This window comes from Rosa chinensis, chromosome 5 (assembly GCF_002994745.2).
Source record: "Rosa chinensis cultivar Old Blush chromosome 5, RchiOBHm-V2, whole genome shotgun sequence".
In the NCBI taxonomy this organism is placed as follows: Eukaryota; Viridiplantae; Streptophyta; class Magnoliopsida; order Rosales; family Rosaceae; genus Rosa; species Rosa chinensis.
Genome location: NC_037092.1, coordinates 70,831,616 through 70,858,556, shown reverse-complemented (window position 1 = coordinate 70,858,556; position 26,941 = coordinate 70,831,616). Strand labels below are relative to the sequence as shown.

Below are 26,941 nucleotides of genomic sequence, written 5' to 3'. Positions count from 1 at the left end.
TCCACGAAACCCACCTTTGCAATATTATCATACAGCTGCAGGCCTTCCATCTTTTCTAGGGTCACTTACAGCAGTGAGTATACCATGGAAAACGTTTTCATTTGAACTTCTACCACATTTCCTGCCCATCTGAATAGGGTTTCCAAGTCTTTGAACAATGAGCTGAGTGATGGCTCCCCCGGCTTTAGCTGCAATTCATGACCCTGCTCCTGCAAGAAGAGCTTTCTTTCGTCTGAAAGCTCAATATGATTTCCATCGCTTACAGTCCAGTTTTCATAGGACACTATGTTTGGTATTAGCTGCATTATCGAAGAGAAAAGAATCAGCAAACAAATATAGAGGTGAGAGGTCCTTAATGTGTATCATGACAAAGAATTAAAAAAAGTTAAACAATTACCCTGTGGTAGACCCTTGGACTTTGAACTGCGGCTAAAGGTTCCATCCCCAATATGAAATAATTGATAAACACCTGAGTTACATAATGTTCAAACCACCACTACCTCCAAGCACACCAACCAATTGATTATCCTGCAACGACCAACAATGTTGCTTGTCAAATTGGCACTAAGCTTTTCTCGATAACACCTCAAGTACATAAGCAATATTTTCTTATACCTTTGTGACTATAATAGGAGTCATGGAAGATAAAGGTCTTTTGATTGGTTCAATGAAATTTGACGGAGCAGGAGGGAGATGGTCTGGCGATATGTCAGTGGGAATTGAGAAGTCACCCATCTCATTGTTGAGCACAATTGCAGTAGAAGGAGAGAGTACTCCACCTCCAAAAGGATAGTTTACAGTGGTTGTCATTGATACCGCATTTCTGTCTGCATCTACTATGCAGAAATGACTTGTTCCGTGATCTCTGAGCTGACTCCACCTGTTAAGTTATGAGCTGAATAGCTTTTAGAATAATGACTTAGACGTCAAAAATTTATGTCGAGAAAGGAAGCTCTAATTTAGACTATAAAATGTTGGGTGATCATGCCTGTATGAATAGTACTCTGGTGGGAAAGTTGTGTTGTCAAATATCTTCTGCTGAATTTCCTTAGCAAAGGATGGAGAAAGCATATCAGATGCATATTCATGGGTATCTACAAAAGCAGGATCACCCAAGTTCATTCGGATTGCAAACATGTGTTTCAATGCTTCAATCAGACGATGCAGACCAAGATCTCCGTTTGCTGCATCTGAATTTCCATAGCTGTTGAAGATGTTCAGAATATGTTATTACCAAAGTGTAAACAGTTCACATGGTCAAGGTGACATCAATAAAGCTACAGAACAGAATGGTAAACAAGGAAATAGGAAAAGATAGCACCCACCATAGAAAGCCCCAAAGTTCCAGCTGAAGGAGGTGGCATTCCTGATATAGTATATCCCAACACATTTGCAGTCATGGCATCCGTAACATTCACTTTATAATTCCTCAAATCCTCCATTGTCAAAATCCCACCAGCCTCTCTCACATCTTTTACAATTTTTTCACCAAGACTACTGTTGCAAAGGAATCGAATAGATGAAGAACAGAGGTGGGTTTCGTGGAGCCGGAAGAAGGAAGAAGGAAGAAGGAAGAGATAAAAACGAAGGAAAAAAAAAATTATTAAAAAAAAAAAAGAACTGAAGGCATAATAGATATTTTAGTGTCAAATTAACGGCGTCATTGACGTCGTGTATTGATAGTGGGTCGAATTTCAGATTTCATGTACCGAAATGCTTGGTTTGGAACTTTATGTATAAGAATTATTAGTGACATTTACTTGGTGTACTGTTTGCGAAATTTTCCCTAAATTTGTTTACAACCTACAACCTAGGGCTGTCAATTCCAACACGACCCGATAACACGACTCGAAACGCACACGAAATAAAGCGGGTTGAACCCGCACGATTAAAAAGCCGGTCGGCGGTGGGTCAACCCGCCATGACCAATTTAATAAATGGGTCGGCCACGGGTCAACCTGCTAACACGAAATGAACCCGTCTAACTCGATTGTGCTATGTTTTTTCTTGAAATTTTGGACGTTCGGAGTATTTGATCATAATATTAGACAATTTGAAATATTTCGCTTTTTAATTATTGGATTTAATTATTTATGAATTATATATAATTATTTATATTCTTCGTTTTGTGGAGTTTTTAGTGAATTTAATTAATTTATGCATTTTTTAGTTAAATGGATTTCATTGTTAAACCTTAAATGAGTCATTTTGTCTAACAAGGCACGACTTATTTATTAAATGGTTTAAGCGGGTTGAAAACGGGTAACCCGTTTAATAAACAAGTTGGGTTTGAGTTTAAATTTTTGACACAATTATTAAATGGGTTGAGTTTGAGTTTATATCTTGTGACAACAAATACCTTGACCCGACACGAACCCAACCCTACACGACCCATTAACAGCCCTACTACAACCACCCTTATATGGTATTACCAACTATATATATATATATATATTTTTTTTTCAAAGAAAAGAAAATGCATTAATATTGGATAATATATAACCAAATATAGTTGTATAATAGATGGAAAATTGATTTCATATCGATTATTCTTTGAAAATTATTTTATTAGTAACTGCTAAGGGTCACATGTTTTATCTTCAACTAATCTTCGATGCTTCTGCATTGCTCCATGTACTCCTTAGTTTTTTTTTTTTTTTTGAAAGGATGTACTCCTTAGTTTTCATTTAATATAGTTTGTCGTCTTTCCTTAAAAAAAAAAAAAAAACTAATCTTATTGGTTTATTTTAAAATTACACTTTGTTCTTAGTTTCTCATCTCTTAACCAAAGAAAAAATAGTACACATTATTTTTTGCCCCCACCCCCCCCCCCCCCCCCCCCTCTAAAAAAAAATCACTTGGGCTAACCCTCCCTCGGGATAATGCTATCTCAATAGTCTTATTGCAAACCAGAAAAATGAACGGTGTTAGAAAAGAAATCTATGAAGTATCAAAATAATTAATAAAATTATACCTCTGGTAAATCATTAATTCGATGAATAAGGAACTGCTAGACGAACTAATCTTAGCATCATCTTCCTCTTCATCTTGATCTTCAAAAACTTTTGTCACTCTCTATCAGTAAATACACAATTGGAGAAGATAAATGGATTATGCACAAACTAAATTTTCAGGTTATTTTTGTAGGCAATCTTGGTAGGTTCTAGAATGAGCGGTTTTAGGAAAAAAAAAAAAAAACAGGGGGCTATAATGTTGGTTTATTAAAAACAACGGGTTGTAAAATCAAATATGTCTATTACTTTTGGAAACCCAATTATGTTTTTCATGGGAAATCGCAATTAAACTTTATAAGTTTCATATTTATAGAATGACTAGTTTTTAATAAAACAAGGGGCTATATTGTTAGTTTATAAAAAACAATGGTCTGTATCAAATCTGTCTAATTTTGGAAACCCAGTTATATATCTTTCTCATGGGAGAAAATCTCAATTAACATTCATAAATATAAAGAATCAGGAACATCAAAGTTGAGGTCTCCCTAAAGGGGTTTGAGAGAACGCCGCCCTCATGGGTGGCCGTTTCTGCAACTTTCTCCATCTCCGATGGAGATCAATGTCGGCACATCCCTTGCTGTCGTATATCTCAAGTGCGGTGCATACCGTCTATTCTTTTTTTCTGGTTTTCTTTTCAAAGGAGTGGTCTACGACTCCTCTTGCGGCGGCGGATCGTGATGTGTTCCCTTTCTCTTGGGTCTTTACAACCTGGGATTCAAGGCGGCGCTCGATTTGGGCAAGTGGTCGGCGACCCTTCGCTGAGACATCGGGTTTGTTGGGTCAGATCCGGATCTGGGTTCCAGGGACTATGACGTCTTCTTAGAATTTTGGCCGTGAGGTTGGGTGGCGGGGGCATCTGGCCGCACGCCTCACTTTTGAGGCTTCTCGTCCGACTTTGCATCATCATCTCCGGCGGCGGCGCTGGTTGCAACGGATTCTGCGATCGGGATCTTGGGCGACAGAAGGTTGGAGCGCTTGGGTCAATGGATTGCGATGGGTGTCTCCTTCCAGGGTCGGCCTGGCCTTGTCGACGATGCAACGATGCGGCTCAGTTGGGCGGCGGTGCAGCTCGGGAAGGGTGGCCGAACGTCAGGCTGAAGCATGGGTCCCCAAATGCTTGGGTGCCCAGATCAGTTTCAGATGGGCCTGGGCCTTTGTCAAGTTTGACCTGTCAGATTTGACTTTGGATTTGGGCTGGATTTGGATCCGTATTTGGGACCCGGGTCGCATTCAACTCCGGATCTTGGATCCGAGATAGCTGCTCATATTGATCTGACATTTGTTCAAGTTCTTGGGAGTTCGTTTGCTAATTTTCGAGTTTTTGACACCCTTGGTTACTTTCGAACTCCCGGTGAGCGAATCACCTTTCCTAGGTGATCATATCACCGGTTACGGTTACTCCTATATTTACACTGCTCTCGTGACATATGAAGTGCAGCGATGTCGTCCGACATCAAGTCACATGGTTACCTTTAATTTTAGATGCGTCTGCGCGTCTTGCTATCCTTTATTATTTTCCTACTTTATAGATGCGTTTGTGCATCTTGTTATGCTTTATTGTTTTTCTTTCAATGTTTTTGCATCGCTGTATGAACTTTTCAATTCCACTTAATATAGTTTGTCGTCTTTCCCTTCAAAAAAAAAAAAACATTCATAAATTTACATAATGAAAAACATTGTGTCTTACTAAGCTACATCATTGCAAATGAATCTACCCGAATCTTTGTCCAGCAAAGTAAATATGCACACATAATACTACACTACTACATGTGATCGCGTATAGAAATATAGAAAAATAAACCAGTGCAGAGTAGAATTAATAAAAGGTAGAGGCCATCTCCTTAATTCCTCTGTAGTTACTGAAACAGTCCTCAATTAAGTAGAGGCCACCTCCTTAGGAGCAGGAGCAACCCCTTGACTCCTTGAGTTACATGAGTGATAAAAACAATTAATATGTGGGCTCCAAGTCCAAGTCCAGCACCAAAATAAATAAAATTAGAGGAGAAGGAGAAACCTTAACCACTCTAACCATCAATCAACAACCGTTGCCTTTGTTGAAGTCGTCACCAGCAACCAAATCCCTACCTTTGTTCTTGACGCTATCGCTGCTATATTCTCAGATACTGAACCTTTGATGTCAAGATCTAGGCTCGAACTCATAACCAAACACATAATTGGGTTTGACTGTAACACCTAAATCCAGATAAAACGAAAGAGTGATTAAACACATTCGTTCTAAATCTACACTTTTAGTGAGTCTCTTATTGTTATTATTACATTTCTTTATTATCTAAACGTCAATAGAAAACGGATTTAATGGCAATGCAAGAGGGAGAGAGAATTTAGTGACAGTGCGTAATTCTTGATTTTTCAAAGCCTAAAATGGACATTTTGCTCTTAAATTGGATAAGTATGAATAAAAATCTCTTGGGGGTCGTGACTAGTTACCCAAATTAGGCCAAACAGGAACCCAAACACTCCACCAAGAGATATTTGTGCCCACTTACCCAAACTAATAGTGCAATGACGCTCTTGGGCTCCAAAAAAAAAAATTACAAATCGTGCCACTCCCCCTACCCACTAACAGCACGACTCAATTCTCTCTCTCTCTCTCTCTCTCTCTCTAACTTTGGATAAACGACCACGATACTCACCGAACACCGGCGATTAAGATTCAAGGTCTGGCAGCGGTTGTATTTTCTCCGGCTTTGGAAATATCGAAAGAGGTAAAAATTGAATTACCGATTCGTTTTTCAGATTTTCAGGTTTTCAGCGAAATCGATTACATAAATCTTCAATTTAAGCTTGTTGATAGCTTAAATTTGGTTCATATCTGTGAAATCAGAAATAGACTTTGCATGTGCAAAAAGTTGTGAAATATAGGGTTTCTAGTTCATATGTGAGAAATACTGTTGTGAATGTTGTTTTTTTATTATAAACTGTTAATTTAGTAAAATGGAGATTCACTGAAAGCCTATTGTAGAGTCGAAACACACAAAAAAAAAAAAAAAGATTATTGCCCCCCAATAATATGTCTATTAGAGGCAATAATCATTAGGGCTGGCAAATTCTCCCGAACCAAACCGTACCAACCGCATCCGAGCCGAGCCAAGTGAATTAGTAGCCGAAAAGTCGGTAACCGAAGTCTTGGTACGGTACAACCGTACCGACTCCACATACACGGTACGGTAGTGGTTTTGATTTTCATATATACATGGTATACCGTACCGTACCGAACTTATGTATAATACTCATATTTTTTTAATATTTTATTCTTCTCTTCTTTCTGACGTCTTCACTCTTCTCTTTCTTCTTTCTTCTTTTTCTTTCTTTTGCCATCTCTTTCTGTCTCTTCTTGTCTCCTTCTTTTTATTTTTTTATTCTTCTCTCTTCTCTTTCTTCTTTTTTATTCTTCTCTCTTCTCTTTCTTCTTTCCCCGTCTCTTCTGTCTCTCTTCTTCTTCTTGAAAAATTCTCTCTTCTCTTTCTTCTTTTTTATTCTTCTCTCTTCTCTTTCTTCTTTCTTCTTACTTCTTACTTCTTCTTCTTTCTTTCCCCGTCTCTTCTGTCTCTCTTCTTCTTCTTGAAAAATAGCAACCTGTAAAGTTCTTCTCTCTGCTCTCTTCCCAGAATCTGAATCAAACTCGGCCTTGGATCTCTCTTTTACTTCAAGTAAGTTTCTTTTCTTGCTTATGTTGATTTTCTTTACTGGGAAGAAAAATCTGGTTTTGGGTGTAGTTGGTGTTGAATAAAGTCTGAAACTTCTGTTTGATTTTAGCAGAGGTTGCAGATCCGAGGTTGCTTCTTGCTTCACCACAATCACTCTTCCATCACTGTGTGTGGTATGGAGACCGGAGAGATCCATAACCATGTGGGTCGAAAAGTTCTCAAAAGGAGAAAACATAAGAAGAAGGGATCGGTGATGTACTGGTGACTGGTTTGTGGCCCAATGTCAAACTCGGTTACAAGCCCAACCGTACCGAACCGACCGATTAAATCGGTATACCGACTTCTCGGTATACCGGATTTTGTGGCCGGTAGTGGTATAGTTTTTTGCATACCAGTATAAGTTGGTACGGTACATGGTATCGGCCCGTAAGCTTCGGTACCGAACCGAACCCAGCCCTAATAATCATTGCACTATTTATTAAAGTACACTAATCTGTTATTGATTGAAAATTGAGTGTATTTTTAGTGGTCTATTGGGGGGCAATAGATAGATTATTGCCACCCAATAATATCTTAACTGTTAATCACTGAAATTAGGGCTTTGTAAAGTCTTATGTTGCTTTGTGTTTATTAACGTACACTAATATGTTATTGATTGAAAATGGAGTTTATTTGGTGGTCTATTGGGGGCCAATAGACAGCTGGCCCCCAATAATATCTTTATTGGAGGTCAATAATGTTAGAAACTTTGATTTTGAAAGTCTAAAATGGTTTATTGAGGGAAAATACACAGAAAAAATCATTTTGGTTTTGTTTGCGCGCAGAATGGCAAGACCAAGATTCAACCAATTGAGCGATTTTGAAGAGGAACCAAGCAAGGAAGTTGGGCATAGCATGAGGAAAAGAATTCTAGAGAGAATCATGACTCTTGATGAATCAAGCAAGGAAGTGAAGATTGAAATCCTGAACATGATATCTAACTTCTAATGTACTGTAAAGTAGGATCTTGATTTTAAAAGTAGGAATTTAACTTAGAAATTCCAAAAGTAGGGATTGTACATTCTCGTATTGAACTTATTTTTCAATTATGGTGAAATGACATGATTTGGATGATATGATATGCTTCTGTTGCCTTCAAATTATTACAGGTCCTTTTCAAAAAGTTGTTGATAGATTCATTCCTCAAAATAATCATGTTTATTGGGTGGTCACAAAAAGTTTATTGTCCCCCAATAATCTTTATAAAGATGATCAGAAGTAACTCATTTGGGTTTTAATTAGTTTACAACATGATGGATATATGAACTCCACTCATTAGACAAATAAGCTGTCCACTGAACAAGTTTTGCTGCAACTTCTATCAATCTTTGAAATAGAATCTCAACACAATCTAACTTATATACCCTAGCACCACAAAACAGCATCTGGAAATCACGATTGGAATGAAGAAAACAAACTTCACAACCAGGAACTGAATACTGAAGCTCAATAACATCACTTGATAAAAAATGGAACCTATGGAAAATGTCTTCATACAAGTTAGAATAGCTCATACATTGATTCAGAGGAACTATATAACCTTTGCCAGAATAAATGCACCTAGAAACCAAAGGATCACCCATATTACTGCAAAAAATAACAAAACAAAGATATTATTGGCCCCCAATAAACATATCATTGCCCCCCAATAATATGATCAGAACTACCAAAACACATCACAGCAGTACCAAATTACTCTGAACACAAAGGAAAAGATCACTGAACATCAATTATAGAGACTTCATAACACTTAAGACACATTACTGCCCCCCAATAAACAGAACCCCCCCCCCCCCCCCCCAAATAATGTAGTTAAAACTACCAAAACATTTTAGAAACTATAACAAATTGCTCTAAACACAAAGTAAAAGATCACTAAATATTATAGAGACTGAATAACAATTAAAACACATTATTGCCCCCAATAATATAGTCAAAACTACATAAACACTTCACAATCAACTCAAAGTTAACACGAATCTTAGTTTCACCAAAATCAGTTCGAAGTTAACACAGAAATTCAAAACTAACACAATGTACAGAAAAAGACCTAGAAATTCAAATCAGAACTACAAAAACACTTCACAACCAATTCAAACTTAACACGAAGCTCAGATTCACCAAAATCAGTTCGAAGTTAACACAACAATTCAAAACTAACACAATGTACACAAAAAGACCTAGAAATTCAAATCAAACTGATTAAACCGAGCTAAAATCAAACAATTAGAGATCGATGAAGAAAAGAAGCAAACCGCGATGAAGGAGCACAAACAAGAGCTCGATTTCGGTCCATGCTGTTAATCACAGTAGAGCTTCTCTCACTAGAAATCGCAGAGCTTCTCACTCTAGAAATTGCATAGCTCCTCTCTTTAAAAATCGCACAGCTCTTCTCTCTCTCTCTAAAATGGCAGAGGTTCTCTCTAAAAAATGGAGAGTTTCTCTCTCTAGAAATCATGCCGATCTTCTCTCTCTATAAAATCGGGAGCTTCTCTCTCTAAAATCGGGGGCTTCTCTCTCTATATCTCATTTTGTTAAAGAGTTGAATTTTAACAGTTACAAAAGGGAAAAACTATCAAAAATTTTGAAGAAAACAAGTCTACAGAGAAAGAGTTGGGCAATTGGGTTTAAAAAATGTAACTGTTGTTTAAGTGGTCATACTCTTAAAGTGTTTGGCTAAGTGGAGTTAATTAACCCTAAATTTGGGTAAATGATCATTTCTCCAATTTTAAAAACAACCCAAAGTAGGCCTGGGAATTGCTTACCGAAAAACCGAATCTGAACCCGACCGATCCGACCCGATACCGATCGGGTCGGGCTGAAACTTTAATTCCACATAATACCGATCCGACCCGAACCGAATAACATGAAAATGGGTCGGCCTCGGTATGGGTCAAATACATACCGTTTTGACCGACCCGACCCGATGTTCTAATATTGCGCACGACATGTCGTTTGATTTCAGCCCTAAACCCGCGTTCTGCCGTTCGAGCCTCATTTCATCAGTTCTCCACTTCTCCTCCCAATTCGCAAACCCTAAATCGAGCCGCTCTCAGTCTCTCCTCCTCCATCGAACACTCCCAATTCGCAAACCCTAAATCGAGCCTCTCTCCTCCTCCATCGAAGACTCCCAGAGTCCCAGGCCCCAGCCTCTCAACCTCGCACTCGTCTCTGCTCTCCTCCATCGAAGACGCTCAAGTCTCAACCTCTCACTCCTCCATCGAACACTCCCAGAGTCACAGGCCCCAGCCTCTCAACCTCGCAAACCCTAAATCGAGCCTCTCTCCTCCTCCATCGAAGACTCCCAGAGTCCCAGGCTCAAGTCTCAACCTCTCACTCCTCCATCGAACACTCCCAGCCTCCCAGGCCCCAGCCTCTCAACCTCGTCTCAGCCTCATCGAAGATCCGAGACCGAAACAACAGCTCAACCTACTCGATCCAAGTCTCCTCCATCGAAGACTCGAAGACTCGAAGGCTCCTCTACTCCATCGAAGATCGGAAGCTGTCGCTCTTCGCTCACTCCTCTCTGCCCTCCTCGAAGATTCGAAGGCTCTCGATGGGAAAACTGGGAGTAAGTCTCTCAGTTTCTCCTTTCTTTTTCTGTTTTCATGATTGTGTAGCTTGATTTGAATTTGGGATTGTGTAGCAGCATGATTGTGTAGCTTGATTTGAATTTGGGATTGTGTAGCTTGATTTGAATTTGGTCTTCTGCCCAGCATGATTGTGTAGGTTGATTTGAATTTGGGGTTGATTTGAAATTGGGATTCTGTAGATTTGAAATTGGGATTCTGTTGATTTGAAATTGACAATGATAAGATGGTCTTAGTTATTGATTATGCCTCATTTGTGGTTGTCTGCGGGTCACAAGGTCACAAATGGTTTGTAGAAAAAGCCAAAGTCTTTGAGGCTCTTTCCTTTTTGTTTTCGTGTTCATAACTTCATAAGCTGCATTGCATATGAATAACCTGACTGTTGTGTAATCGAGTAACCTGACTGTTGTGTAATATACTTGTTTCAGTTTAAAAGCGGTAAGAAGAAAGCTCAGGTAGAGAAAGGAGGAGATTCTAGTCTAGTTGTTTCTTCAACTGGTACCTCTCCCTCAATCCCTGACAGAGCTGGAGATGTCACGGATGGAGGAGCTCCAGCTTCCTCATCTGACAAGGTTAGTAACAATCCTCGAGCTGATAGAAAACGTAGTTGGGTGTGGGAGCACTTTAAGGAATATAAGGATGTAAAAGTCACTAAAGTAAAGGGTCAAGTAGATATTGTAGAGGAATTTAGGAGGGCTAAGTGTATATATTGTCCTAAGGGTCCTCTAGGAGACTATGCTTGTGATCCCTACAAAAATGGGACTCAAGGGATGATTAGGCACATAAACAAATCATGTAAGTATTATCCCGGAAGGAGAGCGATAGATAAAAATCAGAAAGTGCTTGCTGGTGATAAAAGTAAGGGTAATTCTATGAAAATGGTAGCATTTAATCCTCTTGAAGTTATGAAAGCATGTGTTGAAATGGTTGTAGTTGATGAGCTTCCTTTTAGCTTCGTTGAAAAGCAAGGGTTTAGGCATTTTTGTCATGTTGCAGTGCCAATGTTTAAGGTCCCTTGTAGGAAAACTTTGGTTAAAAATTTTCTTACATTGTATGATAAGACAAAGAAGAAGTTGAAAACTGATTTAGCACACTATAGGGTCTGCCTAACCACTGACACTTGGACAAGTGTTCAAAATTTCAACTACATGGTGCTAACTGCACACTTTATTGATGATAAGTGGGAAATGCATAAGAGGATAATAAATTTTTGCACTATTTGTAATCATAGTGGGAATTCCATAGGTCTTTTGATTGAGTCATGTTTGCTTCAGTGGGGGATTAGCAAGGTTTTAACCATTACAGTAGATAATGCAGCAGCCAATAAGTGTGCTATTGAGTTTGTTAGGTCCAAACTTAACAAAAGAGAAAAACCAGAATCAATCTTAGAGGGTAAGTTCATGCATGTTAGGTGTACTGCCCATATTTGTAATTTGATTGTTGGTAGTGGGTTGAAGAGACTAAATAGATCAGTGTTGGCCATTAGAAATGCGGTGAAGTTTGTTAGGTCTTCACCAGCAAGGTTAGATAGTTTTAAGGCATGTGTAGAACTGGAACAGATCCCTTGCAGAGGATTGGTTGTTATGGATGTTCCCACGAGGTGGAATTCAACATTCTTAATGTTGGAAGCTGCCTTGAAGTTCAAAGCAGCCTTTGCAAGGATGGAGGAGCAACCGGACAGCGGCTTTTCAGCCTATTTCAAAGAGCCTGACGAAGAGTATGATGAGGATGGGAATTTGGTTCCAAGTAAAAGCAAGAGGCCTAGAGTGGGGCCTCCATCCGAGGATGAATGGGATAAGGCGGAAGTGTTTGTGCAGTTTCTTAGGGTATTTTATGAAGTAACTCTAAGAGTTAGTGCAAGTAATAGGCCCACAATCCATACCACTTTTCATGATGTGTTGTCAATCGAATCGGAGATTAGCAAGCTCTTCATAGAACCTGAAATTGCAACTGGTTTGGACACCCAGAAGGTTTTGAGTGATATGGCAGAAAATATGAGGTCCAAATTCATAAAGTATTATGGTGGCTTTCGGGATTTGAATCCCTTGGTGTTTATGGGGCTGATCCTTGATCCTAGATTCAAGTTAAGGCATGTAACTCATCTTTTGACAAATGAAGGGTTTGAATTGGAAGATGTGCGGACTAAAACAACGGAGTTACGTGATGTGTTGATGTCCTTGTATGAAGAGTATGCACCAAAGGAGGCCCCTGCACAAAAGAGAGGTCAAACAGAGGTTGAAAGCTCATCTTCACAAAGCACTGTAACAAGCACCGGCAGCAGAGGAAGACAATCTTACATCAATGATTGGAGGAAAGTAGTTTCTGAGCTTGATGTGGCTGTGGTTTCACATGAAGTAGACAAATACTTGTTGGACCCTCTTGAATTCACAAATGAGAAGGAAGGGTTCGAGTTCCCAATTCTGTTATGGTGGAAGATCAATGGAGCCAAGTACCCTATACTTCAAGCAATAGCCAAAGATGTGTTGGCTGTTCAAGTTTCGACAGTTGTATCGGAGTCCGCTTTTAGCACCGGAGGGAGAGTAATCGACAATTTTAGGAGTTCATTGACTCCTAAATCTGTCGAAGCATTGATTTGTCTACAAAGTTGGTTGAGGGGGAATGATATTAGCTGCATAGAAGATGAACCATGCATCAAAGATTATGAGTTCTATGAAAAGTGTGAGAAAGGTGCAGATTTTTAACTTTGTGTGTTTGTTTTTTTAGTTTTCAGTTTTTACATTTCAGTTTCTGCATTTATTTTTTACATTCTGACTATAGTTTCTTGTGTTTTGTACTTTGGTATATAGATCATGTAACCTCAGCCTCTTCAACCTCTTGTCCTCCTCCAAAAGCTAAGGGAAAGAATGGTATTGGAACTAATGATGAAGTTGTTCAACTTAGTGAAGATGACTCCGAGGATGAAATGGTGTCTGATGATTCAGAAAACAATTGATGCCTTCATGTGATCAGTTTCTGACTTTTTGGTTTATGCTGCAAAGGATGGACTCTTTCATATTTTCATGAACTTATTTCAATTGCTAGTTTGCTACTGTGGTTAACTGGTTTCTGAACATTTCCATGTAATATTAAGCTGATAGGCTTAGAACATGTAATATTAAGTTCTATATTAAGCAAAACTTGCTACTGTGGTTTAACTTGTAGTTCCAAGTTCTGCTTTGATATGCATTTTGGACATAAATGTGCATGAAGTTCATTGGAGAACTAATTAGAGATGTTTGCAAATTTACAATGCTGCATTTTATCAGGTTTCTGGAAATTTTTCTATGCAAAGCAGGTGGTACCGAACCGATTGGATTCGGGCCTAATCGGTATGGCAGCTGATTTTCCGGTGTCCCGAACCGAACCGAGCCGACTATAAAATCGGTATCGGTATCGGTATAGGCATGTTACCGAGCCGAGCCAAACCGATCCCAGGCCTAACCCAAAGTCTACTTTTAAAAATTGTTGTGAATAAAAACACATGGTAGTTCAGACTCAAACAAAAAAAAACCGATAAAAAAAAAAGGCATACATTTAGTTTTTTTTTTCGAAGCAAATTACAACCACTGTTCGCTAAATATATGAAGTCTAATGGAGTCCTACTGCATATACTGTTGAACGCAAAAATTGAAGGAGCATATACAGACTAGGCATGTATTTGTACTCCAGAACAAACATCTTACATCCCTCCTGTAAGCTCATACATTGAGTACGAGAGGATTCCTTTGGACTAAAACTATCATGGGTCCAAAAACTAATAAAATGACACTGAATACAGCGCAAACAAGGTATGAACAGCCCTGTAACCCAAAATGGTCAAAAACCAAAATGCAAACTTCCAGAGCCTGCTTGTCACATGATAGGATTCATATGACCCGAAAGAGTTACCGTGAGGGCATATATATCTTTTGATTGACGGCATATGCAAATGCCAGGATAACATTGGTCAGTGACTCTGTATAGGTCTGTTGGCAAAGAATAATTGTCGTTGGTGGGTGCAACCTCATGATGCACAAGGGTGGTTCAATGTGTCTTCATTGAGTGTGGCCACTATTGCTGGATGTGAAAACTGTGAATGCAGTAGCCCATTCTTTGGCAGTGGACTCGGGCACCCTTTGGTCACCGATAAAGGGTGTCCAGGTCCACTGAGAGGAGTCTGTGAGAACCCATTCCACCTTCGCAGGCACATCAAAAAAATCAAAGTTCACAGCAGGTCTGGGCTTTGTACTAGACTTCCTTTGCTTTTTGCTCGCAGAACCTTCCACGGACTGCCAGAAAGAAGATAGATGACAAAACATGGTTAAGAAGACTATAAAGCAAAACTTAGTCACCTTCGACCATTAAGCTTTTGATTCTAACTTACCGTTTTGTCAGAACTAGCGTTCTTCTTGAGCGTTCCTGTTTCCAGAAAGTGAAGGACTTCTTTCTTTGACCGAAATCGACGACCTGAGACTGGATCGTGGTAATACTGCACAAGACAAATCATTTAAGCCTTCTTCATACTTTGATCATGCTAAAATGCAATCTTTGATGGTTTAATAGTAGCATTTAAATTGTGGAAATGGAACTCTCGCATACAATGGAAGTTGCTAAGGAAATAAAAAGATCACCTAGCAATAAGAATTACAGGCGCTCATGCCACTTGGGACAAATTTTTCAAAAGAAAATCAAGTACAATCTCATAGTATAAAGTCCACCAATGAAGTCTTTCCCACTTCGTTGTAGGAATAGAATTGCACAGAGATGAACTAAACCACAGGCCAGAAGTATACTTCTCCCTTTTTTTCTGGTTACCCCTCTTTTGTGTTTCCTAATAGTAACATGAAGCTCACCAATATATTGATGGTTTATTCACAAACCATGCAAACAGCAAGAGAGTTAATGCTGCGTGCAAACTACTGATGGGCAAAAGTTCAACTACGAATTGGATTTTTTGCTCTCTAATCATAGTTTACTTAAAACAGTGCGCATTAGGGGGATCCCTGGCAGTACTGGTTTAGTTAACATCAGTTGGATGTACCCTCCACTTTTTATCAAATTTTGATTTTTTTGATCCAACTCTTGTAAGAATGCCCTCCATGTATGTTAAAAGTTAAGGATAACTCCCACCCCCAAACACACACACAAAAACTATTTCAAGTCGATCAATATCTCTAACCACTCCATCTAATACAGACCAAAAGAAAAAGATTTTATCTATAATACTGTATTATGTTTAGTACTTTTCTCAAACACATTAATACTAAAAAGGAAAAGGTAGACCTTTTCCATTGAAAAATTGTCCCTATTGAATCAACTTGAGATTTTGTGGATTATAAGAATGATGAGAACTTTCTAAAGATTATCAGGGAAAAGGAAAATCGATAAATAGTTGTAAAGAGGTTTCATTATGCAACATGATACCAGTGACTGAGAATGGCTGACTTATTGCATTCCTGTTCTACATTGCCTACCCTCAGTGGTACACTTTAACCTTAACGTGGTGGTGGGATCACTTATCTTTTACACTGGTGCCAATTAATTCTACCCCCTTCTTTAAATATTTATATTTGTTTATGCAAGAAATTGTAAGTCACCACCTAGATAAACAAATCTCACCAAGGCTACAAATAATATGGCTTCTGTGGGTGTCATGACTAAAATGAAATCACAAGATCTTGGGCAAGAAAAACTAAAGAGCACGTTTAACTGTCCACTTAAGACATGATCCTAAGCATAGCCAAAAGATTCAATCATAACAAGAGTAATTAAACAGTATAAGAATGTATTCGATGGTATGTGAGGCAAGAAATGCTATCAACATTGTATCAATTTCGTTCATCCATTACACTAGCAAACAAAGCCACCAGGGGTCTGATCAGAAAACTACCTTGTAAATTGATGTCTTTGATCTATAACGGTGAACAATTATGTCATGAAAGCTCAAATTGTACTCAAGTAGTAGACAGCTCAATAATAAGTTCTTGTTCCCCTAAACGCAGTGTTAGCAGAGAAAAGTTCCACACACCCCCCCAACCCCAAAAACACCAAACCCCCACACCACCACCACATCATAATGACATTTTGGTATCAGGTTCAACTCATAAGCAGAACATTTCTACGAAACAGGTGCTTTTCAGGAAACCAAACCTCCCAACGATAGAAAATGCCTGAGAAGATTTCTTTAAATCAAGGCAATGAAACCCAAAGCAGGATTATACTAATGTTTATAACCTTTTATGACTTCTGGACGTCTTTTAAAAGCAAAAACAAAAAACAAAAAAAACGACACGGTAGAAAACAGAAAATTTTCCTTGCTCATTAATACTCGAGTATGGCTTAAAACTATGTGCGTGTACCACATGTACATACCTAGAAGGCTAGAAACATATTTGGAATAGCAACCAGTCGAAAGTCAACAAGTTCATTACTAACTCTCAATCTTTGAAACAATATGTTAGTATCTTCAAAGCATCTATCATAAAGAAACATTGAACAAAGCATTAGCCAGTTTCTAAATAACAACCTTTCCAACTTTCCATAATCCTCATTTCCAGGACTTGTTTACTTCAGCCTTTCCTAAAATGATCACCTTCAACTCCAAACATAGATAACCAACCCATAAACCCCTAAACTCTATAAAGCTTTCCATTTACAAGCTAATATAGAAACTAAATAACTACTCATCCTAGTTTGCACACTAACACTACTGTTCCCATAAACCCTAAATCAATGAAGTTTTCCATTTCTGAGCTAATAGGAAATAGAAGAACAAGTAATAAACCCAAAAGCTTACCCTATCTGTACTTCCAGCTGTAGCACCGGAGCTCCGCACTTTATACTCCACTCTCCAACCGGCCGGCAACCAATCCATAGCCTGAGGATCCGACCCTTTCGCCTTAGCCCGGCCCGCCGACCCGTCTGCAGTGACATTACTCGTGCCCGGCGTCACTGAGTCCACACCGTTCGGTTGGGCCTTCCCGGTTTCTTCCATATCTGAGGTGGGGGTGGTGGTGGGGTCGATGAAGGCCCCCGATTGGAGGAGGGGATCGGCGCCGTCGAGGGTTCCGTCAGGTGGAGGATTCAGGTGGTGTTGATGAGGTGGACTCGGAGTCGGATTCGGGTTCGGGTTCAGATCTTTACCAGAAGCTGCAGAGGCTGACATGCGGGACTGTCTGAGTTTTCTGTTGGAGTAGGACCGGTTTGACTCTCATTTAGTTAGTTGGTGCTGTTTATTGTGAGGCAAAGGTGTTACAGTGGGCCGGGTTTTCCAGTCGGATTCAAGTTCGGCCGAGAAACTTCTAAAAAGGATCAGGAAAAAGATGAAGTGTGATTATTGATTCTAAGTTGACTTAATCTTGGTTCAAATGCTTAATTTGGTATGAGTGAAAAAAATGGAAAAGAATAGTTTCTATTTTTGCGTATTAAAGAGTTGTAATCGAAGAAACTAACTAATAAGAAATTATCGTTTAAATAATAATTTTATTCATGCATATACTTGCTCATTTATATAGATTGAAGTATTCTTTATTTAAAAAATGAGTCAATGTGTTGTTTGCAAAGAAAATTCTTTTTAGTTTTTTTTTTTATACACGCATCACAAATTTTTTGTTAATCTTTTTTCCTGAACTTCCTCTTATGCCCTATTCATAACATATGGGGGAAAAAAATAAGGTGATGAGTTTGCTTGACGGTGAAGGAGGTTGCAACGTTTGCAAAGTTGATGAAGGTTGGCTAGTGTTTTTTGATGAAGGCTGGGGTCCTAGAGAGATTAGAGATTCACGCCCATGATAATTAGATTGAACAACGAGTTCTTGTAGTGTAGCTATGTTTCATGATTCAGCTGGATTGTATTATATTTGTTTTGGACAGTCTAATATATGATTCTCAATGTCTCATTAATCTTCTCTTCTAGTCTCTTTTCTATGCCCTGGTCTCTGAGTTTATTTATTTATTTTTTTCGTATGTGAAAATTTATGTTTCAATTCTTTATTTGTATTTATAACAACATTGATTATGTGTATGGGTGTAGTGCTATAAGCAGTGAACATTAATCCCAGAGAATTCAATGCAATACTGATTTGGGGAAGATGTGTGCAGTTAATTTATTTCATCTTAACCTATCAAAAATTGTCAACAATCATACATTCATTCTTTTCTCATTGTCCATCTCCTTTTACCATTTTTATCTAACTTATTCATTTGATTATAAAATAGCAAATAGTAATATACTGAAAAATGATAAATTTCACACCTCTTAACAATTGTGGTCTAGTGGCATAAGTATTTCCTTTGTAAGTGAGAGGTCGTGAGTCGAACTCACAAAAAGACTAGTTGTTGATATGATAAAAAAAAAAAAAAAAAAACAATTGTGGTCCCTATCTAAGTATTTTTTTTTTCTTCTTCTTCTTCCTAGATTAATCTTTGGTTTCGAAGGTAAAGATGTATTAAATTCAGGTTTTGGAGATTCTAAAGGATGAAAGTTCTTTCTTCATATAGTCCCCGTCTCCCTGCGATGTAACCAAAGTGGGAAGAATTGTAATTTGAGCCAAAAAAAAAAAAATAGCAAGTTAGCAACAAACGAGTTAGGTCCCCAGGGTGGGCACAACAACACAAGGCAGAAGGTCTTCAGTAAAGAAGAGAGAGTTCTAGCCGCCGCAATAGGAAAAGTCTAGGCAAAACATTAAATAACACAAAAGCAAACAACAAGAGAAGATATTCATAGTGAAAGTACCAAATACAATGGGGAGGGGGACACATGGACTTAAACTTTATAAGAGCATCTCCAACAGTGATACTTATATTCATAGTTAAAAGTAAAATATAGATAGTTAACTATTGAGTTATGCTCCATCAGAATACTTAAATCTTAAGTGTTTTTTTTTTTTTTTTTTTTTTTTAGGGGAAAGACGTCAAACTTTGATAAATGGAATCAATTCATACAATGGTTAGCAACATAGTTGCTGATGCTAGAGGGAATTTGACCACTCCAAGCGAAATCTAGACTAGAATTAAGAGCTAACTTAGCTAACATATGCGCAGCTGAATTTGACTCTCTAAAGACATGAGTAAAGTAAGAACTCGGTAAAGAAGCTTGGAAAAAAGAAATATCTTCCACAATCCTCCCATACCCAGAAGCATCCTCCTCATCGGACATGATATCCTTAACCAATTTTTGGCAATCAGTTTCAAAAGTAATGGGAGCCAAGCTATTACTCACAGCAAACTGACAAGCCAATCTAGCAGCAAACGCTTCCACCATAGCAGGGGTTGTGACATTAGACACTTTCCTGCAATAACCTCCCATAATTAAACCTAAAGAGTCACGAATTATCACTCCAATGCCCCCACAATTAGTGTAATGATCAAAAGCACCATCTAGGTTAGCCTTCACCCACCCAATTGGAGGAGGTGACCACGGCCTAGCCTCTCAAGCTACCTTCCGGCGCTGCCCTTTACCAATAGAATTAAACAAAACATGTTGGGAGCAGAAACCGTATCTCAGCTGAATAGGAATAGACACCTTCCCTTGCCAAACTCTTTTATTTCTTTCTTTCCATATCGACCAGATTCCCCATAGCAATAGGGAAAATAAATCCCTAGAAAGCATACCATTACAAAATTACAGCCAATCCAAATAAGAAGCAACATTGTGATTGGAAAAAATACCTTCAAGGCCCGGGCATAGACATAGAGTCTCTTTGACAAAAGAGCAATCTCTACTAACATGTTCAATCGTCTCATCTTCCGCATTACAGAAGTGACATCCCTCATCAGTAAACACTTGTTTCTTTTATAACTGTGATACTGTAGGAAGAATAGAAGAGCAAACTCTCCAAATATGAACCTTCACCTTACCTAGAACATTAGCTGCCCAAATACTTTTCCAAATAATAGATACCTCTGAACCACTTCATGCAGAAGCAAGAGAATGTAGCCATTCAATAGCCTGGACATAAGTAGATCTAGTAGTAAAGACTCCCTTAGCATCAAAGTGCCAAACAAGTCCATTTAGAACAGATCTTGAGCTCAAAGGAATAGCCAAAATTAATTCGGCATCCACATGGTCAAACAAATGATTAACAGTGTCAATATCCCAATGAGAAGCAGTAATTAGCTCACTAACCCTAAGTTAAATTTAGGTTTTAGTTAAATTCTCTCTCATCTCTAGCTAAATATAGCTAGAAAATTTAGCGTTTAGGTATTCTGCTGGAGTAGAATTTTAGTCTAAAATTAGCTAAATATTCAATTTATCTTGAAATAAGTAGTGTGTTGGAGATGCCCTAAGAGCATCTTTAGCAATGATAGCTATTTTTTAGTCAAATTTTAGCTAAAGTAGCTAAAAAGTCATTTTAGCTAGTTTTGAATTTATATTATTTTTTAAATAAATATTAAATAGTTTAAATGTATTTATAAATTACATAAAATAACTTAAAAGGAATGTTTTAAATTATAGAGAGCCTCATCCCGCTCTTTATATTTAAGAGCGAGATAGCTAAAAGTTATAATAGAAAGTCTCTTAGGAGTCTGGTGCAGCTGCTAAAATAGATAAAAAGCTAAACATGCTCTCCAAAATAGCTAAGGAGTCACAATAGAGAGTGTGTTAAAGGTGCTCTAACACAACAAAAAAGAGCGAGTTCCAAATAATAGCATGAGCATCCCATTTATGCAAACATACACTAATTAATAAAGAATTTTATACTAATTGCACTATTGTTTATTTATAATAATGATCATATATCGAGAAAATAACCTTTACTAAAAGTCATAAACAATTGATTCAACTTTTTCAATATGTTGTTGACCGTATATAAGCAATTACAACCACAATAAGTGGTTCAATGAATGTGCTAGGTGTCTCCATGGGAACGTTCAAGATATGAAACCTCATATTTTGTGTTCGAAGCAGATGCAAATTTTTTTTTTTTTAGTAGTGCGAGTTGTAACCCTTGTTCTTCAGATACTAGGGCATCTTTGTTTAGTCTCCAATATAGTTTGTCAAGCACATTGTTTTAGACCTTTAGCACCTTTGCAAGTTGTACCTCTATTCCTTTCGTTTTGTGACAAACATTCGCCCCATATTTTTTCAGTTACCATAGATCATTTATCATACCAGTATTTCAAAAAACTAGTATGTAGCAATTGCACTTGTTTCTTTATGTCCATCGCCGCATATTTGCATGATCTGCGGAGGCCTAGTAGGGAGATGTTCTAATCCGGCGATACCAACTGGATCCAGACCTTAAAAACTCGACCCGGCCCATTAACAAGAAGTCAAGCAGCTAGGAAAATCGAATGCCGCGCTTTGCCAGAATAGAACGAACTCGAGCAACAACCAAAAATGTCACCAACGAACGAAGCTCTTGTCCTCATCCAAAAAATGGTGAAAAGCTCGCCACTCAAAGCCTTGTCAATCTTCAACTCCTCAACTCTCCAAGGCTTCCACCACACCCACCACTCCATCTCCTTCATTCTTCACAATCTCATCTCCTCCAATATGCCAATGCACGCCCAGTCTCTCATTCTTCAACTCCTCTCCGGTCGAATCTCATCCCCATTCTTCACTCCCTCGTCTCTCCTCCACGATTTAACTCAACCCAAGTTGAGCTCAGTCCCCACCTCTGGTCATCTATACGAAGCAATCATCAACGCCCACGTTCAAACTCAGTTGCCAGAGCAAGCCCTTTACTATTTGAACAAAATGGTTGATCAAGGCCTCGTTCCCAGATCAAACACTTTCAATAACGTATTGGGTTTCCTTGTTAAGTCGAGAGATTTTGAAAAGGCTTGGTGGGTGTTCAATGAGTTTAAAGGTAAGGTGGGATTGGATTTGTATAGTTTTGGGATAGTTTTAAAAAGTTGCTGCGAGGGTGGTGAATTGGATAGGGGGTTTGGGGTTTTTGATGAGATGGAGGAAATGAGTTGGTCTCCAAATGTGGTTATATATACTACATTGATTGATGGGTGTTGCAAGAATGGTGATTTAGAGAGGGCAGAGAAGATGTTTTGTAAAATGGGGGAGCTTGGTTTGGTTGCTAATCAGTTTACATATACTGTGTTGATTGATGGGCTTTTCAAGAAAGGTCGGAATAAAGAAGGGTTTGAGTTGTATGAGAAGATGAAGATTAATGGGGTTGTTCCTAACATGCGTACTTATACTTGTTTGATCAGTGGGTGCTGCAACGATGGAAAAATGAATAGTGCCTTGAACCTGTTCGATGAAATGCGTGAGAGAGGAATGGCCTGCAATGTGGTCACATATAACATCCTAATTGGTGGGTTGTGTCGAGAAATGAGGGTTTGGGAAGCTGAGAAGTTTGTGAATGAGATGAAGAGGGATGGTATTAGTCCAAGTATAGTTACTTTCAACACTCTGATTGATGGGTTTTGTGGTCTTGGAAAGTTAGACAAGGCGTTGAGTTTGTTTGATCAGTTGAAGTCGAATGGACAATCTCCGTCTCTGGTGACTTACAATGTTCTGATTCAAGGCTTTACCAAAGCTCGAAACTCTGCTGGAGTTATTGATTTGGTGAGAGAGATGGAGAACAGAGGCATGTCTCCTTCTAAAGTGACGTATACAATTGTAATTGATGCCTTGGTTCGATCTGATGACATGGAAAGAGCATTTCATGTGTTCTCCTCCATGGGGAAGGCTGGTCTGGTGCCTGATGTCTACACCTATGGGGTCTTAATACATGGATTATGCATGAAAGGTAATATGATTGAAGCATCAAAGCTGTTACAATCAATGAGCGATTCACATTTGGAGCCAAGTGATGTCATATTTAATATAATGATTCATGGCTACTGCAAAGAGGGTAGCTCTTACAGGGCACTGAGGTTGCTCAAAGAAATGAGAAAGAAAGGAATGGTTCCGAATGTGGCTAGTTATAGTTCGACCATTGGAGTTCTTTGTAATGATGGGAAATGGGAAGAAGCTGAAATACTACTTAAAGAAATGACGGACTCAGATTCGAAACCATCAGTTTCTTTGTATAATATAGTCTCTAGAGTGAAAGATGATACACCGGTGAAGTTATCAACCTAAACCTATGATATTGTCAGTACAGCACAAATGCGGCGGAAAGAAAGTATTACCATTGCCTCTTGAAGCTTGTTGGCGGACCACACAGTACTAGCTGGACATGCTTCAGTTAGTTAAAATTGATGAGCCTCCCTAAAAACTTCCCCCACAAGTAAGCTTCCCAGTCAAAGAACTTCTTTTCATTCCTTTCAAATTTTTCCTTATTATAAACTGCACAAGCCTCAGTTTACAAACTTGACTATTATATAATGAAATTATTTTTGCTTTCTTTGAATTGCTCGAGAGTTGTGTGCATATGTCAATAATATTGAAGGAGGAACAGAGCTAAGATTCTTTCAGCTAGGAATTAATCTGAGGTGCAAGTAGTAGTTGGATGGAAGCTGTAGACTTGTGCGATAAAATTAGGATTCGAATACCATCATGTTCCAATTACCATTGAACTCTTTTTGTTTGCTACTGACATAATGCAAAACTCTTTTGTGCACAGGGGTTATCAGAAACGGATGAAAAAGAAACACTTGTAGCTTTCTTTGAGGATGAGGTTGCTCATGGTTCTCGGGATATATGGGAGACTTAGGTTCGATATCATGAGCTAGATTGGAAAGTCACTGAATCAGAGATGACCTCATATATATATTCCCAAAGAAGCAGCTCCAACAACAACATAACTCTGTTGATCAAGCTCCCAAGTCTGACCAAGTTGCTGCCACTGCAAAAACAAAGCCGGATGCCGCTGGAGCCTTCACTTCTGCAAGAGAAAGCTGCGGTTTCGACCCCACGGAATGTGTTATTTGCTTGAAGAAGTTCATGGATGGGGAAGTGTCTCAGATTGACTCGATTCCATCTCGAGTGTAAGCATACGTTTGATCAAGTATGTATTACCAAGCCACTGTCCCCATTGTCGTGAAGAGGTCTATTTTAATTAATAGATGCAGAAAAAATTACATTAACTAACCCTTATTTTACAGCGGGAGTTGCATCATCAACTAATCTTCTTTTATTTCTACACGTTGGGAGTTGCATCAACCACAACTTGTAGTGTCTACACGCACTACTGAGCTTGGCAGATCATACAAATATGTTGTGATAAACAAGAAGAACATGTGCATTTCTACATACTAATCCGCTAATAGACACAAGAAATAGAGATGCCAATAAACATTGCATTAGTAATGGAAGAATCATCCTACTACGATTTATCGATTTCCTTCTTTCAAATCCGCCAGAAAGCATTTTTTCAATTAAAGCGAACGCAAGTAAAGAAAGTCACTCCACAAGCTTCTTTAATTCAAACTCAGAATACTAAATTTCCAAGCATCCCTGGCTAGATTTGAACTTTATACCTTTACTCATTTACGTCAAAAAGAACAACCAAGTTTACCCAGATTTTGAGCATACAAAAAAGTCACCAACGGTCGGTATAATTGATGCTGAAGCATCTTACCCTCACACAGTTCATTTCCACAAAATATCAATGTATCGCTTTCCGTCCAAAAAAACGATAACATAAACCGAAAGTAACATATGTACGCTTTGAAAAAAAAAAAAAAAAAAAAACAGAACACGCAAACGACTCACTTCGCCACGTCTGCCCACTCCGTCAACTAAACCGACCAAAAGCAACACGAAAAGTACCAATCAAAGCCTCACCAAGCGGGTCCCACTCCCCCCTTCAGATCACACACACACTAAACCTTTCAAAATGAACATATGCTTGCTTCCCAGGTAGTACCACTCAACAGTATTCTTTTACTTTCCTTCTTTCACAAAAGCCATGGAACCCAAGAAGCTCCTCCTCCTCTTCCTCTTCTTTCTTTTCCACTCCGCCTGCCACGTCATCCTCACAGCCGCCATCGGCGTCAACTACGGCACAGTAGCCGACAACCTCCCGCCCCCGTCCCAGGTCGCCACCTTCCTCAAGACCAAGACCACCATCGACCGCGTCAAGATCTTCGACACCAACCCCGACGTCCTCCGCGCATTCGCCAACACCGGCATCGCCGTCACCGTCACCGTCGGTAACGGCGACTTCCCGCCCCTCGCCAAGCTCCCCGCCGCCCAGTCCTGGGTGGCCGACAACATCCTCCCCTTCTATCCCCGCACCAACATCAACCGAATCGCCGTCGGGAACGAAATCCTCGCCACGTCGGACAAGGACCTCATCGCGCATCTCCTGCCGGCTATGAAGGCGCTCCACTCGGCTCTCAACCTCGCCAACATCACCGCCATTCAGGTCTCGACACCTCACTCGCTCGGCATACTCGCCCCCAACACGGGCCCACCGAGCCAAGGACAGTTCCGGACCGGCTACGACAAGATCTTGGAGTACCATCGCCAGACCAAATCGCCGTTCCTCGTCAACCCGTACCCGTTTTTTGGTCTCTCACCCGATACGCTCAACTACGCGACTTTCAGGCCAAACGGCGGCGTTTTCGACAATGCCACCGGCATGAACTACACCAACATGTTCGACGCCCAGATGGACGCGGTTTTCTCCGCGATGAAGAAGGTCGGGCATGAAGACGTGGATCTAGTAGTCGCCGAAACCGGGTGGCCCTCCGCGGGTGACCCGAACCAACTCGGTGTCAGCTTGGAAAACGCGGTGTCGTACAACGGGAACCTCATCCGCCACGTTAGATCCGGGAAGGGCACGCCGTTGATGCCGAACAGGACGTTCGAGACTTACATTTTCGCGCTGTTCAATGAGAACCTGAAGCCCACGCTGTCGGAGCAGAATTACGGGCTGTTCAAACCCGACCTCGACCCGGTTTACGACGTCGTGCTCTGCGTCTCTGACACACTGCGTCCCAGCTTTTTCAAAAATGAGTCGGTGCTTACGACAAAGCTTTTACGCGTCGTTGTCGTTTTGTGTGTATTGACCGTGCGTTTCATATTTATCTAATTAGGCACAGGGCCCCACATCCGGCCCGGCATCAGGCTCATCAGCGAGTACAGCAACAGGCCCAGCAGCGATGGGTCCCACGCGCGATGTAGTTGCGCAACCACCGTCGTCGACGGGTAAGAGGTGGTGCGTGCCGAAACCGAACGCTACCGAGGCGACGCTGCAGAAGAACATAGACTACGTTTGCAGCAGCGGAGTGGACTGCAAGCCCATACAGAATGGTGGGCTACATTTGTAGTGGGGACTATAATTCTAGAGGTGGCGATTGTTGGCCATTTTTTGGGTGCTAGGGCATGAGATTTGAAGCTCATAGCTAGTAATTATCTAGGGTTTGCACCATTAAGATGTTATTTAAGGTGCACTGAATTTTTCACATATATAATAACGAGTTTTATGTCTGTGCCTGTAACGTGCTGCTTTTGTTGATTTCTAGTCAATTTTAGGGTTATTGCAGAAGGGACCTAGCTTTGGTTGACCAGGCATTCCAGTCTTGTTAAGGATGCTAGAAAACACCTATGGTTCAAGGTTTGAAAACAAAATTAGAGCAAAAATCAAAACAAGTTGAAATTGGTTTGAAGTCGTGGGACATGATGGCCATGTTCTTAGTGGTGTTAATTCGATATCATGAGCAGGGCTGGGCATCCAAAATTGAAGGCCCGGTATCGTCCCAAAACCATCCCGAAAACCGCCGGTACGAGTCGGTA

General features: G+C 39.6%; 4 protein-coding genes, 1 long non-coding RNA gene and 1 other non-coding gene across 6 annotated transcripts; 4 read left to right on the top strand and 2 right to left on the bottom strand.

Moving 5' to 3' along the window:
* Positions 1 to 1,499, bottom strand: LOC112167642 (putative inactive glutathione hydrolase 4). The gene is given in 7 exon segments (XM_040507321.1): positions 1 to 191; positions 194 to 299; positions 398 to 480; positions 483 to 528; positions 616 to 880; positions 989 to 1,204; positions 1,326 to 1,499. Coding segments are annotated over 7 exon segments (945 nt in total). The 5' UTR covers positions 1,391 to 1,499; the 3' UTR covers positions 1 to 27.
* Positions 1,500 to 6,512: 5,013 nt separating this feature from the next.
* On the top strand, positions 6,513 to 7,797 carry LOC112167612. Its single transcript, XR_002923863.2, has 3 exons — positions 6,513 to 6,685; positions 6,795 to 7,118; positions 7,507 to 7,797. It is a non-coding gene; the product is annotated as an uncharacterized LOC112167612 (long non-coding RNA).
* A 6,123-nt stretch (positions 7,798 to 13,920) lies between these two features.
* On the bottom strand, positions 13,921 to 17,647 carry LOC112201974 (methyl-CpG-binding domain-containing protein 5). Its single transcript, XM_024342901.2, has 3 exons — positions 17,087 to 17,647; positions 14,675 to 14,779; positions 13,921 to 14,579 (listed from the first exon to the last, which is right to left on the bottom strand). Exons 1-3 carry the CDS (start codon positions 17,453 to 17,455, stop codon positions 14,346 to 14,348), a joined length of 708 nt encoding a protein of 235 aa, XP_024198669.1. The 5' UTR covers positions 17,456 to 17,647; the 3' UTR covers positions 13,921 to 14,345.
* Positions 17,648 to 18,294: 647 nt separating this feature from the next.
* LOC112168570 lies at positions 18,295 to 18,448 on the top strand. Its single transcript, XR_002924331.1, has one exon. It is a non-coding gene; the product is annotated as a small nucleolar RNA snoR135 (small nucleolar RNA).
* Positions 18,449 to 21,525: 3,077 nt separating this feature from the next.
* On the top strand, positions 21,526 to 24,440 carry LOC112167506 (pentatricopeptide repeat-containing protein At4g11690). The gene is made up of 2 exons (XM_024304526.2): positions 21,526 to 23,486; positions 23,823 to 24,440. The coding sequence occupies exon 1, from the start codon at positions 21,632 to 21,634 to the stop codon at positions 23,336 to 23,338; it is 1,707 nt and encodes a 568-aa protein (XP_024160294.1). The 5' UTR covers positions 21,526 to 21,631; the 3' UTR covers positions 23,339 to 23,486; positions 23,823 to 24,440.
* A 585-nt stretch (positions 24,441 to 25,025) lies between these two features.
* On the top strand, positions 25,026 to 26,646 carry LOC112167507 (glucan endo-1,3-beta-glucosidase). Its single transcript, XM_024304527.2, has one exon. The coding sequence runs from the start codon at positions 25,110 to 25,112 to the stop codon at positions 26,235 to 26,237; it is 1,128 nt and encodes a 375-aa protein (XP_024160295.1). The 5' UTR covers positions 25,026 to 25,109; the 3' UTR covers positions 26,238 to 26,646.
* Positions 26,647 to 26,941: the final 295 nt, after the last annotated feature.

Coding starts and splice junctions, on each gene's coding strand:
- LOC112167506 (XM_024304526.2), top strand. CDS start 21,632: ATGTCACCAACGAACGAAGCTCTTGTCCTCATCCAAAAAATGGTGAAA.
- LOC112201974 (XM_024342901.2), bottom strand. CDS start 17,455: ATGTCAGCCTCTGCAGCTTCTGGTAAAGATCTGAACCCGAACCCGAAT. Junction 14,780..17,086: donor CAGCTGGAAGTACAGATAGG/GTAAGCTTTTGG, acceptor TGTCTTGTGCAG/TATTACCACGATCCAGTCTC. Junction 14,580..14,674: donor ACGCTAGTTCTGACAAAACG/GTAAGTTAGAAT, acceptor TCTTTCTGGCAG/TCCGTGGAAGGTTCTGCGAG.
- LOC112167507 (XM_024304527.2), top strand. CDS start 25,110: ATGGAACCCAAGAAGCTCCTCCTCCTCTTCCTCTTCTTTCTTTTCCAC.